Source organism: Chaetodon auriga, chromosome 4 (genome assembly GCF_051107435.1).
Source record: "Chaetodon auriga isolate fChaAug3 chromosome 4, fChaAug3.hap1, whole genome shotgun sequence".
Lineage (NCBI taxonomy): Eukaryota > Metazoa > Chordata > Actinopteri > Chaetodontiformes > Chaetodontidae > Chaetodon > Chaetodon auriga.
This window is the reverse complement of record NC_135077.1, coordinates 7,326,549-7,341,790: the sequence shown is the minus strand read 5'-3', so window position 1 is coordinate 7,341,790 and position 15,242 is coordinate 7,326,549. Positions and strand designations below refer to the sequence as shown.

General features: G+C 41.4%; 1 protein-coding gene across 1 annotated transcript in view; it reads right to left on the bottom strand.

Moving 5' to 3' along the window:
- The window catches only part of sgcz (sarcoglycan zeta), a 318,295-nt gene that overhangs the window by 3,067 nt on the left and 299,986 nt on the right, over positions 1-15,242 (bottom strand). Inside the window, exon 7 of the mRNA XM_076728465.1 lies at positions 14,399-14,522. Within this exon, the coding sequence (XP_076584580.1) occupies positions 14,399-14,522 (124 nt within the window). The remainder of the gene's footprint in view (positions 1-14,398; positions 14,523-15,242) is intronic.

Here is a 15,242-nt window from a genome sequence, read left to right as displayed (position 1 = left end):
GAAGAGGCAGAGTGGGAGTGAACGAGGCAGAGGGCATGATAGGTGAAGAGAAAAGCAAGGGAATCAGTGGGAGAAGAGTGAGGGGAAGATGAAGAGACAAGGAAAGACAGACACAAGGGAAAGCATGCAGCAAGAGGGAATATACACTGCAAACAAAGGCAACTTTTACACCAGCTCATTCCATGCAATATTGTGTTCATTATCATGAGTTCCTCCCCGAGTGAAAAATCCGCCGAAAAAGATGAGATCTGTCAAACAGATTTTTAAAACACCGTTTCAATATTTTGGGATACTTTCCTGTACACACATGGCTATGTTTAAGAAGAAGGCCCAAGGAAGACATCATCCTTAAGACAGCACAGACAAGTAAAGAGATCTCTTGTGTAGTAGCACTGCTCAATATCTGTATCTAGCTAACTTATAACAAGGCTCGCATGTGCAGTCCCCTTTGTGCACTGTACTTGATAGGCAAATTTAACTGGAACCAGGAAGTTTCTTGGGAGACATTATCTGCATTTCCAGGGAGACCTGGTCAAAGTGTAGTTACCACAAAACTTTTAAAATCCACAGTACACAGAGAGGGTCAGTTGGGGGTGGGGGGATCTTTATAATGTTAATCCAGTCCTGGGGAGACGTGAACAAATGTACTAGAAGCAGGACTGTCAGTGACAATGACAGACTGTCCTATAAAAAGATGGACAACTAAATGAAAGAGAGAGACAGAGGAAGACATGGACAAAGACCCTGACAGACAGAAGTGATTTTCTTGTTCTTTAAAGACCTGCACTTCTCTTTTTCTCGCCATTCCTCCTGACCTTTACTTCTCCCTGCATTCCTTCAGTCCTTCAGTCCCTCCTGTCATCTTCAGATTGATACAAGCTGACTATGAAATGAGAATCATTACACAATCTTAGTTTCTACTGACTGCCTCGCCTGCTTATTCCATCTTCAGTGTTCAAGAAAGCACTGCTCTCTTGCTTTCCCTTTCTCACACACACCCGAAGGCCGGACGATAATTTCAGCAGACATCTGTATTCCCGATTTTCAAGTTCTTCATTTCAGGCATGAGGCGACGGGAAGTGAAAAGTGTGCGGTAAATAGCTATGAGTGGAAAAAGAGGGAAAGAGAGGGAGCCAGATGAAAGGATGAGCGAAGGATGGCAGAGAGAAAATGTCAGAAGTGGTTGGAAGAAGAAGAAGAAGAGCGAGAGATAAGACGAACGAAAGAAAAACGGAGAGGAGAGGGATGACGGATTCAGAAACCCCCAACAGCAAGGAACCAATTAGTTTAACTAATAATTTCACATTGGCTGACAGGGCACATCTTGATCCATATAAACAACATCCACACATACATTACACACACACGCACACAGACACACCTCTCTCTCTTTCTGCATGATGGAGCAGAGCAGAGGTGTGCTCATGTTGCCTTTAAATATCTGTGCAGCTAAAAGCAGTATATCTATTAGCCATTAACCTGGAGACAGAATAACCGAGGCGACCTGAAAAATGATGTTATCCGAGTGGCCCAGAGGTCTTCACACAGGCAGATGCTCAGACTGGACAAGGTCTCCTGTATTAGAGCTTTACATTCTCGGACCAAAAGGGTCTTCGCTGTTTAAAAACTTAATATTGCAGGAAGAATGATGCCACACCCCATTCTGTTATGGTTAGTGGTCGTCGAGCAAAAAAAACAAGGAGTGAACCCAAGGGTGCGGAAAAAAAAAGGCTGAATGGAAACAGTCCAACAGATTTATTTAACAAAATAAAGGCAACCAAAATCCACCAAGTCCAAAATCCAGAAACAAAAGCAATACCAGAAAAAACAACAACCTATTAACCAACTGGGAAACCAAGGACTAGACTGGAATAGTCACTATAGCCACGGGAGAAACCACACACAAGGAGATGATGCCAAAATAGAACAGGAACTAACCACAAAATAATTTAGATCCTAACAGTAAAGCTGTATGAGGTACATGCTACTTTCCCTGATTTGAGATGTTCTCCATGAATCTCAACAGCAGATGTGGTGCAAATTGAGCGCAACCAGTAGTTAGTTGGCCTCAATTAAGAATGAGAACAACACAGCAGTTGAAAAATAGTAGAAATTTCCGCTTTGGCCTTTTAACCTACAAATTAATAATTCCTTCCAGACAAAAAAAGAAGTTAAGATAAACAAATCCTTTAGTCTCTGTAGGAATATTAGAACGATTGTGGAGCTGTCCAAGTGTAAATGCCACAGAACTCATGTAAGATATAAAACAGCTGCCTACTTGTGCATTATTTTTGTAATAGTCCTGTTTCCACAGTTTCAGTTCCTCAGTTATTAAAAAATAAATAAATAACACAAACAAAAAAACAAGAGGCAGCATAGTGAGCCTCTTTGAAGCAGCTATGTACAGCTATCTCATTAGCCCGCCATGCCCATTACTTTTAATCAGACACACTGTTGCAATAATAGCAACAAGACACTTCAAGAGGTACTGAAAAACGAATATGTGCACGTCTCTCCCCATGTGCTGGGCAAAGGAAAATACCACACTATATCTCTAAATGTCGAGGTATGCCTTTAACAGGTCCCTGGTGCACACCTGTCATCTTCCCTCTGGCTCCCCAATAAAAGCTGCCCGGACTCAGTTACAGCCTTACAGAGGAAAGGACTCAGTCACGGTTGGCAGCATATGCCCAATCTAATTCCAACAGCTGGCCTGCCATAGCAACGAAAACCTAAAATGAACTTGGGCACAGCAACAAGATGAGCACGAGGAGAGCTAGGTACATGTTCATGTGGGGAAATGCCAATGAAATTACTGGTTTCTCTTCCATAACATTGGAAACATCATTACAACAAACTGGAGGAAAGGGGAGAGCGAATGGAGGGAGGGAGAGGATACTGATTATGAGATTGGAAAGAGGCGAAGGTGATTAGAAGGTAGAGATGGTGGCTTACATGGAGGAATTGAGTGAGGAAGAGATCAATAGAACATAGCTGAGAGGTGAGAGAAAGGTGAACAGAAATAGAGATAAAAATGGACGGATGCTAGTCAGCAGGCAATAACGAAAGTACAGAGGAGGTGGTGGATGGATGGACAGATAGATAGACAGATGGAAAGAGGGAAGAGAGATAGAGGAAGAGGAGTGGAAGTCATTTGTTGTAGCTTAAGGTCAGATTAGCGCTGACATTCATCCCAAATGAAAGTGTCTGTAAGCATTAGGTCGGTCTGTTGTTATCAGGATGTGAGGGTCTGTACACATGAAAGCGTGTGTTCAAGACTGAGTCTGTGTGCAAGAACATGTGGCGGTGAACATAATACTGTTTGTAAATAGGTATGAATGAGGGCTAAAAATGGAGAAATGCAATTTTCATTTCCAGTGAAAGAGAGAGGTCAGGATTCGTTCATTGGCAGTTGAACTGATCAAATCATTCAAATCAGTGAGGTCTACATAAATCTTTTTCTTTTTTTTTTAATATTTGAAAGTCCGACCCCAGACTGTCTGTTTGGAAATATTCTGGCAAATGAAGCTGAGGATCCCTTCTGCACATACATGATGAGGAAATGTGCGTCTGCCTGCCTGCCACGATGTGTATTTGTCCCACATGCATCTACACAAAATGCACAAGTCTGTGTGGGTGGCTGGGTGTGTGCCTACAGTGTGAGCGCATGTGTGTCTGAGCCCATCACTGTCCGACATCAGTTAAGCAAGCACGTGGCTCTGGCGTCAAGGCTTTGGGAAACATGCGGGAAGCGGCAATTATGGCGGGTCAAAACATTTTTCATGGATGATTTCCTTTGGCACAGCTGAGGAACAGGCGAAAGAGGGTGGGAGGCAAAAGAGCTGCGAGAGAGGGGGGATGAAAGGACAAGCGTTTCCTGGGATGAAAGGAGGAGAGAGGTGGTGGGGAAGACAGCAGAGATAAGAGGGTTAAAGTGTCTTTGGGCGGAGATCAGGAGGAAGAACAAGCGTCGTGGAGTGTGTTTGAGACGGAGTTTAGGAAGGGAGAGGAGTGTATGAAGGTTTTTAGGAGAAGACCGGGAGGAGAAGGGAGGAAGCGAGACGAGTGTGAAGGATGAAGGGGGAGCAGAAATGCAGATGGAAAAGTAAGAAGAGTACACCCAGTTTTTTATGCTGCAGTTTAATTTTTAGCATTTGTTACTGTAACACGATGGAACTTTTCAGTCTTATTTCATTAGCTACAAATATAAAACAGACACTTTAGCTTCAGCTTTCTCTCTCTTTTTTGTCAGTAGTACTGTACAACCTTGTCATGGGTCAGTACGTACAGTACAGCACAGAAGTGTTCCACTGAGAGACAGCTATACATGTGTGTATAGACTTGTATATACAAATATACTCCACCAAAACTGGCTCTTGTATGCCTGTGTAAGCTGCAATCAAAATGCATTATATGATACTAAACTGTCTCTGAAAAAAACAATCCAGCTACTGGATTCACGCCTGACTGAACCTGACAAAAAGACACATCTGGTGCTGATGCGCTGCCTTAATTTTGTTTTAAACTTGTGTCTGTTAGCTTATCCGCCTTATCTGTCTCATTAAAAACTAATTGCCTGTTAACTGCTGTGCTCAAAATGTCCACCTTCCATCTCACTTCAAAATTCAATTCCTCTTTGAACAGCAGCATTTCTTTATTTATTCTTTAATTTGTTGTCTTTTTGAAAGAAATACCCGAGAGTGCACAAATACAAAAAAATGCTGCAGTTGAAATGATTTGAGTCTGCTGAACTCTGGGGAGTGGCCATCATGGCCGTCTCCTCGCTAAAAAAAAAACACTCTTGAAGACAAACCACAATCTCAAATGTAAAGAAACCACTTTCAGGTTTGTTAGCCATGACTGCCTGCCAAAGAATGCAGCCTGTGTCACTCATGTTATCACACTCCTCTTCGTTGGGTCCAATCCAAATTTTGCACAAACTCACAGCAGATGAAATCATCCTGATCTGGAACCAAAGCGGACAAGAAAGTGTCAACGTTACAGTCTTTGACTGAGAGGATGAAGGAGAAGCAGAGTGATGGAAGAGGCATGAGAGAGGTTGAAATGACAATAGCAGTACAATTTCACCCACGCGCACACACACACACACACACGATAACACACAGAATTCTGCACAAAAACACACATACTTCAACCTTTATGCTGGCCCAGCCTCAGCTCACCTTCCCATTCTCCTTTTCTTTCTCTGCACTCACACATAGAATGTACACGCACATAGGTGCGCGCGCGCGCGCACACACACACACACACACACACACACACACACACACACACACACACACACACACACACACACATACTCCAACAACACAAATAGGTGGGAGGTTGTGAAGCTATCTCAGTGTATTACACAGACCATTAGGTGTGTTGAATGGACAGACGGTGGAATGGGAGCTGACAATGGACTAAATGACAGAGGCTGGAGAGAGAGTGAGAGTGTAGCAGCCCAGATGTAGCGGGGTCATAAAGCAATATCAGTCTGCTCTACTGTACCACACATACACACACACGCACAATAACATGAACACACGCTGTGACATACGGTAACACAAATAAGAGAGAGAGGCACACGGACAAAAACTCCCACACACATCGAAAGACTGTGACAGAGTTACATCAGATGACTGAATCACAAACACACAGACATCTATGAAGATCGCCTCAGGCAGTGTGAAGTGTGGGCTAATGAATTTTCAGACGTTAATCAAGCCTTTTGAAAAACATCCTCTCCTCCCAGCTATTGGCAGGTATCTGTTAATCTGTTATCTCTCATTTATAAACACAGACACTCACACATAGACCAGACTCTCAAAGAGTTGCCTGATGAAAACAAGTAAACAGAGAAGATCTAGATAGGCTTGTTACATAGCTGCGACGGTGTGCTGCCGGTGCACTCTCTATGTGTGTGTGTGATTTCATGTGTGTGTGCATTTTCAGTTGTTTGAGTTGGTATGTGTGCACATGAGGCTAGATGATAGTATGTATGTGTGTGCATACATCCAGTATGTGAGGAGGTACTGTTGCGGTTGTTTGTTTTAAAGTGTGAATTTTTATTACTTACTTTGCGTGTGCTTTTGTGTGTATGTATGAGTGTTTATGTATTTTGCACAGCATCAGTATATACGACAGGGAGTTACCCCCTGCCAGCATTCTAATTCACTCACCACTCCGCGTTACCCGCAGGTAAAGCAACAAGCAGAGAACAGAAAAAAAAAAAGAAAGCCAGCCCCAGTGTACCAGCCCAATAACACCTCCAGGCTACAGCGTCTTAATAAACCCCAGCATTGTGTCAACAAACAATAAAACTCCATGGTAACCTAACTTTGTTCAAAGTTTCCGTAGTTGACCCGGTTTCACCTCGCAGCAGTCAGCAGCAGAGTGAAGTGAACTCTAATTAGTATTTTTGTGCACATCATGAACATATAGATGCAAAGGTGCCATGCAGAGCATTCAAGGTTTCTTCACATGTGTGAGAAGCATTTAAGTAATGATGACACACAAGATGATACACAAATTTATTTAAATTTTTTTTTTTGACGGGTCTATTTGCGTTTTCTGTTGATTTACTATTGTTTACTTGCTAGATTTGCAATGTAACATAATTTCCTCTTGCTCATTTTGACACGTCTCACTGATCAAAACAAACTCCACACTTACTGTCATGACACCAGCCACATCTTAACATGTGATTCCCGCAATTTCCCTCACCTGACCTCCCCCACCAACTCACCTGCTTCTCATTTCCATAATCAGTTTAGCAGTACTCATACCGGCCCATCTCCATTCAGTCCCTGTTCAGAATCATGTCTGCCCTACATTAATACTTCATGATTTACATTTGCATCCAGGAGTTTCCCGGTAAAACCACAAACTACTACTGTTGGACCCCCCTTGTCCTACTCAAGGGCTTTTAGACAGTGTCAGCAGAGTGTGTTGTAGTATCACTCCCTGGAGAGCATCGCTGTGCTGTCTCAAGAAACGCTACATAAACATCAAAACATAACCATTTTTCACACTAATTGGTGCTCTAGTGTATCCCAGTGCACTGAATCTTTCCACTTGACTGCAAGTGTAGCCTTTCTGACACAATAAGTGTATTAAAGAAGAGGATATTTGACCATTAATGCTATGACAAGGATCCTGTTGTATATTAAGACTATAATCCAACAGATGCTGGCAGTCAGTGGAAAGTTAACTTTAGTGACTTAAATTAGCCAAATTACAGCATTCTATGCTTTTCTATGGCAAACAGCTGGCTATGTAAGGTATTTGAGTGGTTTTCAACAAATGTATGTTTCATGTTTCACTTTGCGAGGGCTTGATTATGTCATGAGTTGTCATGTGAGGCAAAACAAGTTCTCCAACATAAAGAGAAAGTTGCTGAAAAGAGCTGTGGGTGCATAAAGCGCATATGATGAGACACACAGAGGAAGCGATGGATGGATGAAAAGTTACAGCAAAAATAATCAACAAAGAGGCAACTACAGAGGCAGTGAGAGAGTGGAGAAACTTCAATAGAGATGAAAATGGATGGACAAGAAAGAAAGAGGGTGAATGAAAGAGAGAGAGAGAGAGAGAGAGAGAGAGAGAGAGAGAGAGAGAGAGAGAGAGAGAGAGAGGGAGAGAGAGAGTTGATAAAAAAAAAAAGCCAGGAGGACTGCAGGAATCCTGAGAGGATCTGTCAGCTCTCGTTGGCTTTGATTTTAATGGAAGCCAGCGCTCCCCTACCTCTAACCCATTTGGCCCTAATTCCAGCACTGCTTTCCAAACTTTTTAAACTTTAATGGCCCCTTCTTAAGTGCCAGCTGCTGACAACATTGATTTGGCTTTAAGCCTCGCTGTCCCGCACGCCTTTATTTTCTACTGCAAAATCGACAGAAACATCTATTTTCTGCCATCCTCCTCCACCTCCTACTCATCCGATCCTCCTTCTATCCTCCCGTCATCCGCTCTTCTCTGTTCATTTGAGGGTGTCAGCGGTCGGGTAAAGCTTGTATGAGAATGGATGAAAAGGAATGCTATTTGGATAAGCTGTTCTTTTTAGGGAAGTATGTGGGAATTTTTTGGCTGGGTTGGCAGACAGGGAGGTGATACTTCCCTTGCAGACTGTGGGTGAAATGCTTTTGGTGATGTGCTACATATAAAAGCAATGACATGGTGTTGTGGTATTGCTGCCCAATAGTAAAAAAAAAAAAAAAAAAAGTACAGTTAAGAGGGAGACACATTTTATGTTTCATCTGCATGTTCCTCATGTTTTTAATCTCAGTTAAACTTTGCTTCCACAGTCAGTGTTCACTGAGTTGGTGCACTTTGCAAGGTAACATCTAAATTAAACATGATGTGTATTCATCAGCATTTTAGCCTCAAAGGCAAAACAACATGTTATATTAAGGTGTTCATAACCTACCAATTTTACATACTAATGGTCTTATCAAATTTTGACTTTGACTAACTAAAAAAGTATAGCCTTGCAGTGCACGCATTGCATCTTCCTTTGTTGGGAAAGTTGGCAAACCATCAGATGTCCAAGATGAAAACAAATGCAGCATGCAGGTCTGAACAATAAGTATACAACAGAGTACTCTCTGTGGCTATTCAAATTATAGGCTTGATAATAGGCAAGGGGCGTGCTGAGCTGGACAGGTTTGGTGAAGGGGATAGCTGCAGGGGGGGATGTGAAATGCAAAGGCTTCCTTGGACTGTCTGTATTAAATCATGGATGCGTTACATCAAGCAGTGAGAGGGTATCAAAATTCTATGTAATGTATATGAAAATGTCACTGATTATTATCTCAATTTTCATAAATGTCAGAACAATTGCTGAAGAAATGAATCTGTCACCTTGGTAGCAATCAAATGTGTGCCTCTAAGCTCAAGGATAACACATGTCCTCATAGAAAATGGACCCTTCTAAAATGGATTGCCTGATAGGGTGACTGTGACAGACATTGCATCATTGGGTAGTACTGTCACAAAATGTTTTACGGGTATAGTGTGATCTTTAGAGAAGAGCCAGGAATACAGACAGAAATGAGAAAACACAGGAACATAATACAGTAGTGTCTACCTGGCTGTCCTTCACTGCCTGTGCGCCAGTTTCCATTTGTTGAGGTGATTTATCTGCCCTCCAGATCGCTTCTCCTCCTGTCCCATGTCTGTTTGTATCTGTGTGTCTGTCCTGTCTCAATATCTCCCCTCGGAACCATCAGCTTTTCAAATGGCTGAGATGTACAGTTTTACAGACATGAGGCAATAACTGTCAACATTACATGGAGAAGCATAACATGCAAACAGCATAACCTGGAGCTTTTCTTTGAGTGGTCAAAGCACTTTTTTGGTATTATAGAATTGAGCTAAATACCCACAGATACGGATATGAATATGGATGGTCCCAGGAGAGAAATCAAGAGACACAAGTTGTTTTTTAAAGAAATTAATTAAAAAATGCAATTTGTGAAGTCAAGGAGATGTTCTGGTTGAAATGAGATGTTTTTTAATAAAAAAGGTAATCAACACAAAACATGCACAAGTTTTGAATAGCGAGATCACCAAGTGGCAGTGATTAATAAATAGATTTTGAAAATAAAAAGATTTCTGAAATCTAAATCATATAAAATGTTTCCAAACATTATTATTATTATTATTATTATTATTATTATTATTATTATTATTATTATTATTATTATTATTATTAACATAATTCTTCCTTTTGGTGTCTGAAAGGGCTTGATTTTTATTGGTTGGTGTAGCTTGATCGAGCTCACATTCGTTGCTGCTTCACATAAATGCTTAATTGAATTGGACAGTTTTAATGTATTTAACTCATATTAACTTGAAATGTGTCAAAAGTAGACACTGTGCGTCTTTCTGTGTGCCAACCTCTCTGTCTATCTCTGCTTCACAAGTCAGTAAAAGCAGGACAAATGAAGCAAATGTAACACCAATAAAGTAATAAGCAAACATGAATATACTAATGTGTGTGTGTGTGTGTGTGTGTGTGTGGTTATGTACATGCACACATACAAATGCACTTACATACTTTGTGCACATTTCAGCACATAAACAGACAGCTGCATGTGCACATACTGATATGCATAAAATTGAGAAAAATGGCATCCTAAAAATGTGTTTTTATGTGCTGTTAAAGTGGATACACATGATGATGATGATCTGTACCAACAAGATGTAGCTGTTTAGATTATCCAACACCACGATCAGGCTCGTAGCTTGTTAAGAGATCTATTATATATATCACTGGGTATTATTTGCATAACAATGATAAGACACATTACATTTTTACTTTATGTGTCACCCAATGGAAGCATATAAAGTGAGAAAAGGACTGGGCCCAGAATGGAACCTTGTGGCACTCCACTACAGATGTGAGCCAAGGAGGATGATGTGTCACCAAGCATTACTGAGAAGCCCTGATTTGGCTTCACTGTAATAAATAAATAGTATGTATTGTGCTCTGCTGAAAGGTACTCTGAAAAATTCACAAATAGAAATTTTGTTTAGGGAGGTTTTTCAGGCTTGTCCAAAATTAGATAATTCCGAAGGTGTGTGATATAGATTGTCATTTTAAACTGTAGCTGCTTCGAAACAGCAAGTGAAGTGAATGTTAATCTAATTCCCTTTGTGGGAAATTAGTGACTTAACTAGATACAGTATGTAAAAAAACATCTACTTTGGTTAGACCTATCATTATATCATCATTAGTATTATTGTTTGGATAGGTTTGAAGGAGCATTTCCTGACCTCAACAAACTGCATCTCATCTGAGCTCTGCTAGACTTATCTTGCCATACAAAATAATTCTGAGCTGGACAACAAAAATTCACAAGCAAACACCGTTTCTGCTACCTGGGTTAGAGGGAAATAACATGCAATTCTACAATAACCAGACTGTTCTGTTTGGATTTCAGGTGGTATTTTGTTTGGTACTGTGCTACTATAGCAATTAGTCAGGGGTATAATCATATCTACTGCACTCAACCCTTTGGCTCAATTGTATTCATGAGTGTAACATTGTTTTTCTTGCAAAAGCATTAAGAAAACAACTGAAGCTTCTCGCTAACTGTTTGGAGAGTTTAAGCCTTTCTGAACACAGTCACACATGCTGATGGGGCTTCTTGTGGCATTTATAAAGTTGCACCTGAGTGAACAGAGGCTTATTTCTGTATGTGTAGTAGTAAAGAGTGAAAAAGGTTGGTCTCTCATTTTCTCAAGCCAAATGCCCAAACCACAATTTCTGTTACACACTACTTCAGACTATTGTTCACCATCAAAAGGGAGACATCTATTTATGCAGGGATGACAGAAAGAGAGAGAGGGAGAGGGAGAGACAGAAAATGGATGAACAAAGAACAGAGAGAGACAAAAAGAATACATGAAATAGGAAGAGAGAAAGAAAGAGATGACAGAAAAGAGGTAAAAATCATAATCCCCCTCCCTTTCCCTTGGAAGTGACAGCCACAGTGATGCATAACCCTGGCAGTGGAAAGTTAATTAGATAGGCTGGGTTACTTAGAGATGAAGGACTGAGAGGCCGAGAAGGAGAGGAGGGAGGAGGGAGGAGGAGGATGAGAAGAAGATGTAGAAGAGGAAAGTTAGAAAAAAAAAAGAAAAGAGAATAATAGAAAGGAGGATGGTGAGAAATGCGATAGCTGAGGCCAGTCAGGGAAGACGGTAGAAGATAGAGGAACAAGGGAGGGATATAGGACAGAGAAAAGACAAGGGGTAATATGGAGACATGAGAGAAGAAGGCATGGTGAGGGGTAGAGGGGAAGTTTAGAGGCAAAGGGCCTTGTGAAAATATTTTTTTGCCTTTACATTCAATTCAATGGTAAAATTATACGGCCATAACATTAGGATAGACCCGAACGAAGGGTACCATGGGTACAATCAACAACATAAATTATTACAACAGCCTCAGTCTCTCTCTGGCACCCATTGTGCTTGGCTCAAGGACACAGTTTAACATGTCATGTGCACTGCTGGGCAGGTGATTGGATGCCTGCCCTCCATCAGAGAAGGGCATGATATAGACCAAAAGAACAGGATAATAACAAATTGGACCTGCACACACCTGCAACTAAAACATCCCCAAAAATGTTTCACTGGATATCAGTGCTGCTGGACTCTCCTTAACCTCCTATCCAACGAGCCTAACAGTAATCCTGCTGTGGTTGCTGCAGAGCCTGTGGCTGTTTGGGGGAAAGCTCCACAAACATGTAATGTGTTCCTTTAAATTGTAAAGCTGCAGAAGTCTCTGTCAGCATGCATCAGGTTACAGGCAGGTCACAGATCTGTCACAGGGTTAACACATATAGACAGTCATGTTCACACCTACATGCATGTGTGAAGACACCAGTGCACCGGATGGAAATATGAAGCGCTCTCCAGACAAAGGCCAGCAGTTAAACCCACAAGAACGAATCATTCTCTCAGATTAGTACAACTTGTGCTCACATACTTTGTCCCCTCAAAATAGCTCATTGCCTGGTGACAATAGTTGACAGACAGCTTGGACAGCAGTTATACTTTGATCTTGAACACAGATATGCTGACACCCCCAGATCTTTGGACTGTATTTGATATCCCTCAAAGGTATTTCATGGTATAAGAAGCTGTTTTGCTGTATAGACTTTGACACTGCAGATATCATCCAGCTCATAAAAACAGCTTCAAGGTTCTGCAGTACTTTGTGGCTGTAGATGAATGTAAACGCTTGATGTTGTTTCAGCAGTCAGTCAATTTTGCTTTCTTATGATATATGTATGATTTTAAGGTGTTTCTGCAGCTACTGGACTTTGCAAGTTTTGACAGCTGGTTGTATAATTTATTTAATCTGAACATAATGCAGTGACCATGAATTTTCATTGAATACAATTGTGCACTTTCAAATCGGACAACTTTACTCCTTTAACATCTAGTGCTTCATTACAAGTTGAAATTCAGCACAATAAAAGGTATTTTCACTTAAGGAAATCTTTTCATACTATTTCAAGGCCTGATTCATAGTTAGTCATGTAACAATTGTCTATACATACAAACATGACCTCGGTATACTGTAACTGTTGAACAATGTTGTGCAAAGCTTATAATGCTTCCTTAATATTTCCTTTTATTTGGTATAACCATAACTGAATCAAACTTTTCTGAGCTCTCTTCACACCTCTTCACAGCTGTAACACACTGTGTTCCACTCTGCCTGGCTGCACATATTAATTATGTAGTTGAAAAGTCCACCATCTATTGTATAGTTGACATTCTCCCTTATTATATTGTTACCAGTATGTCAAAGCTGTCCCAAGAGTCCCAAGAAGTGACCTCTGTGTGCTTAATTGAACTCAGACCTTCTGGTGTCTGGTCATATGGATGAAGCTGACTGCTTCTCGAAAGTAAGATCCAGGAAATGGGACAGAAGAAGAAAGGAGAAGGAAAATAAGGCAGGGGGAGAAGAAGAAAAAGGATGGTGATACAGGAGAGGAAATGAGAAAAGAGTTTAGAGGAGGAGCATAAAACTTTACACAGACTTCTGTTATCTGTGTGTGTGTGTGTGTGTGTGTGTGTGTGTGTGTGTGTGTGTGTGAGACTGCTGGTGCATGTGGAAATGTGTATGGGAATGTGAGTGTGTGTGTATTTGTGATAGAAGACTGTGTGTGTGTGCGTGTGTTTGTGTGTGGCTGACAATGACAGTGAGTGCGACGAACGAGAGGGGGCCATTCTTCTGTTAATTACTGAGTTAATGACACACTATGCTCCAGCAGACATGCAACATGGCAGGCTGATGCACACACACACACACACACACACACACACACACACACACACACACACCCACACACACACACACACACACACACACACACACACACACACACAAGGATAATGGCTAAGTCTGCTTCGGTGCTCACGCAATGTGGCAGGCTGCTTTGCAAAGAGCTTGACAGTGAGATAGCAGGCTAACAATGATACACACAAACAAAAACACACACAGAGAAGGAGCAACTGACAGGGAACCTCATCAAACCAGCTTTAATGAAGTCACTTCTCCCAAATAGAAGAGGGGAAGAAAGCAGGGATGAGAAGAGGAGGGGAGAAAAGGAGGACAAGGTCGTCTGGATTGATGACGCTCATTAGCCTAATAAGGTACTTTAATGAAGCGGGCCCAACACTGTAGAGTGCCACAAAGTCTAAAGACAGACAGATAGAAAGACACACACACACACACACACACACACACACACACACACACACACACACACACACACATATTCACTGGTTTTGCTGCTTTGTGTTGTCCATTGAATTTACACATCGCTGTCAGTTTCTCTCACCAACAAAGCAAAGCAATGGATGGAAATTCACTCACCTCTCCCTCTGAGGACTGAAAGAGGAGGTCTTTCCTACAGGACGCTGTAAAGTCTCCCACTCCAGCACTGATCTCCACCCCTCTGGGAGCCTCCAGGGTCAGGGTCCGAGTCGGGGACTCCAGCCTGAGGACCATACAGACACTTTAGTGACATGCAGTGGAAACAGTGGAATCACACACCTGCAGAGACATGAACAGACGGGATGGTTTTCACGTGATCCCTCAGCTACAATTAAACTATTAATACTGGATCAGTAATGAGTTGACTGTTGACAAAGCTCTCAATCCCCCAGCTGCTGGTTACACTGGTAAAGCTAATATAACAAAGGAAAACTCACATGATTCAATGTTTAGTCTTGAACAAAGACCTCTGTGGAGTGCAACCCCCTGGAGTCACATGAACTTAAACATTGAACGACATGCTGCCTCTTGAATACACAACTTGAAAGTGAAGAATGAATTTGTAAGTGCTGTTTTCTGGTTATATTGCACATTTTTGAAGTCCCGCAGTCCGGTTTTCCATGGTTCAAGATGAGCACAATAACTGCAGCCTCTACAATAATCAGACCTCTTAAAATGGCATATAGACAACGGTGCAAGTGCACATGTTCTGGGGATCAATTCCCTGTGAATGGAATGAAGTTGAAACAGTTGTGACTATAATCAAGTTTAAATAGTATTTTTATTGTGTCACTGCTTGTGTGTTATTTACTGTATGTGCTGTGTAAAGACCAATTTAAGAAGAGGCATCGCAAACTTAGGCTATAAAAGCTGTGGTACTGTATGGCAGTGGTCCATGCTATGAACTTGTCCTTATAAAAACAACATTAAATCAACTTTAATG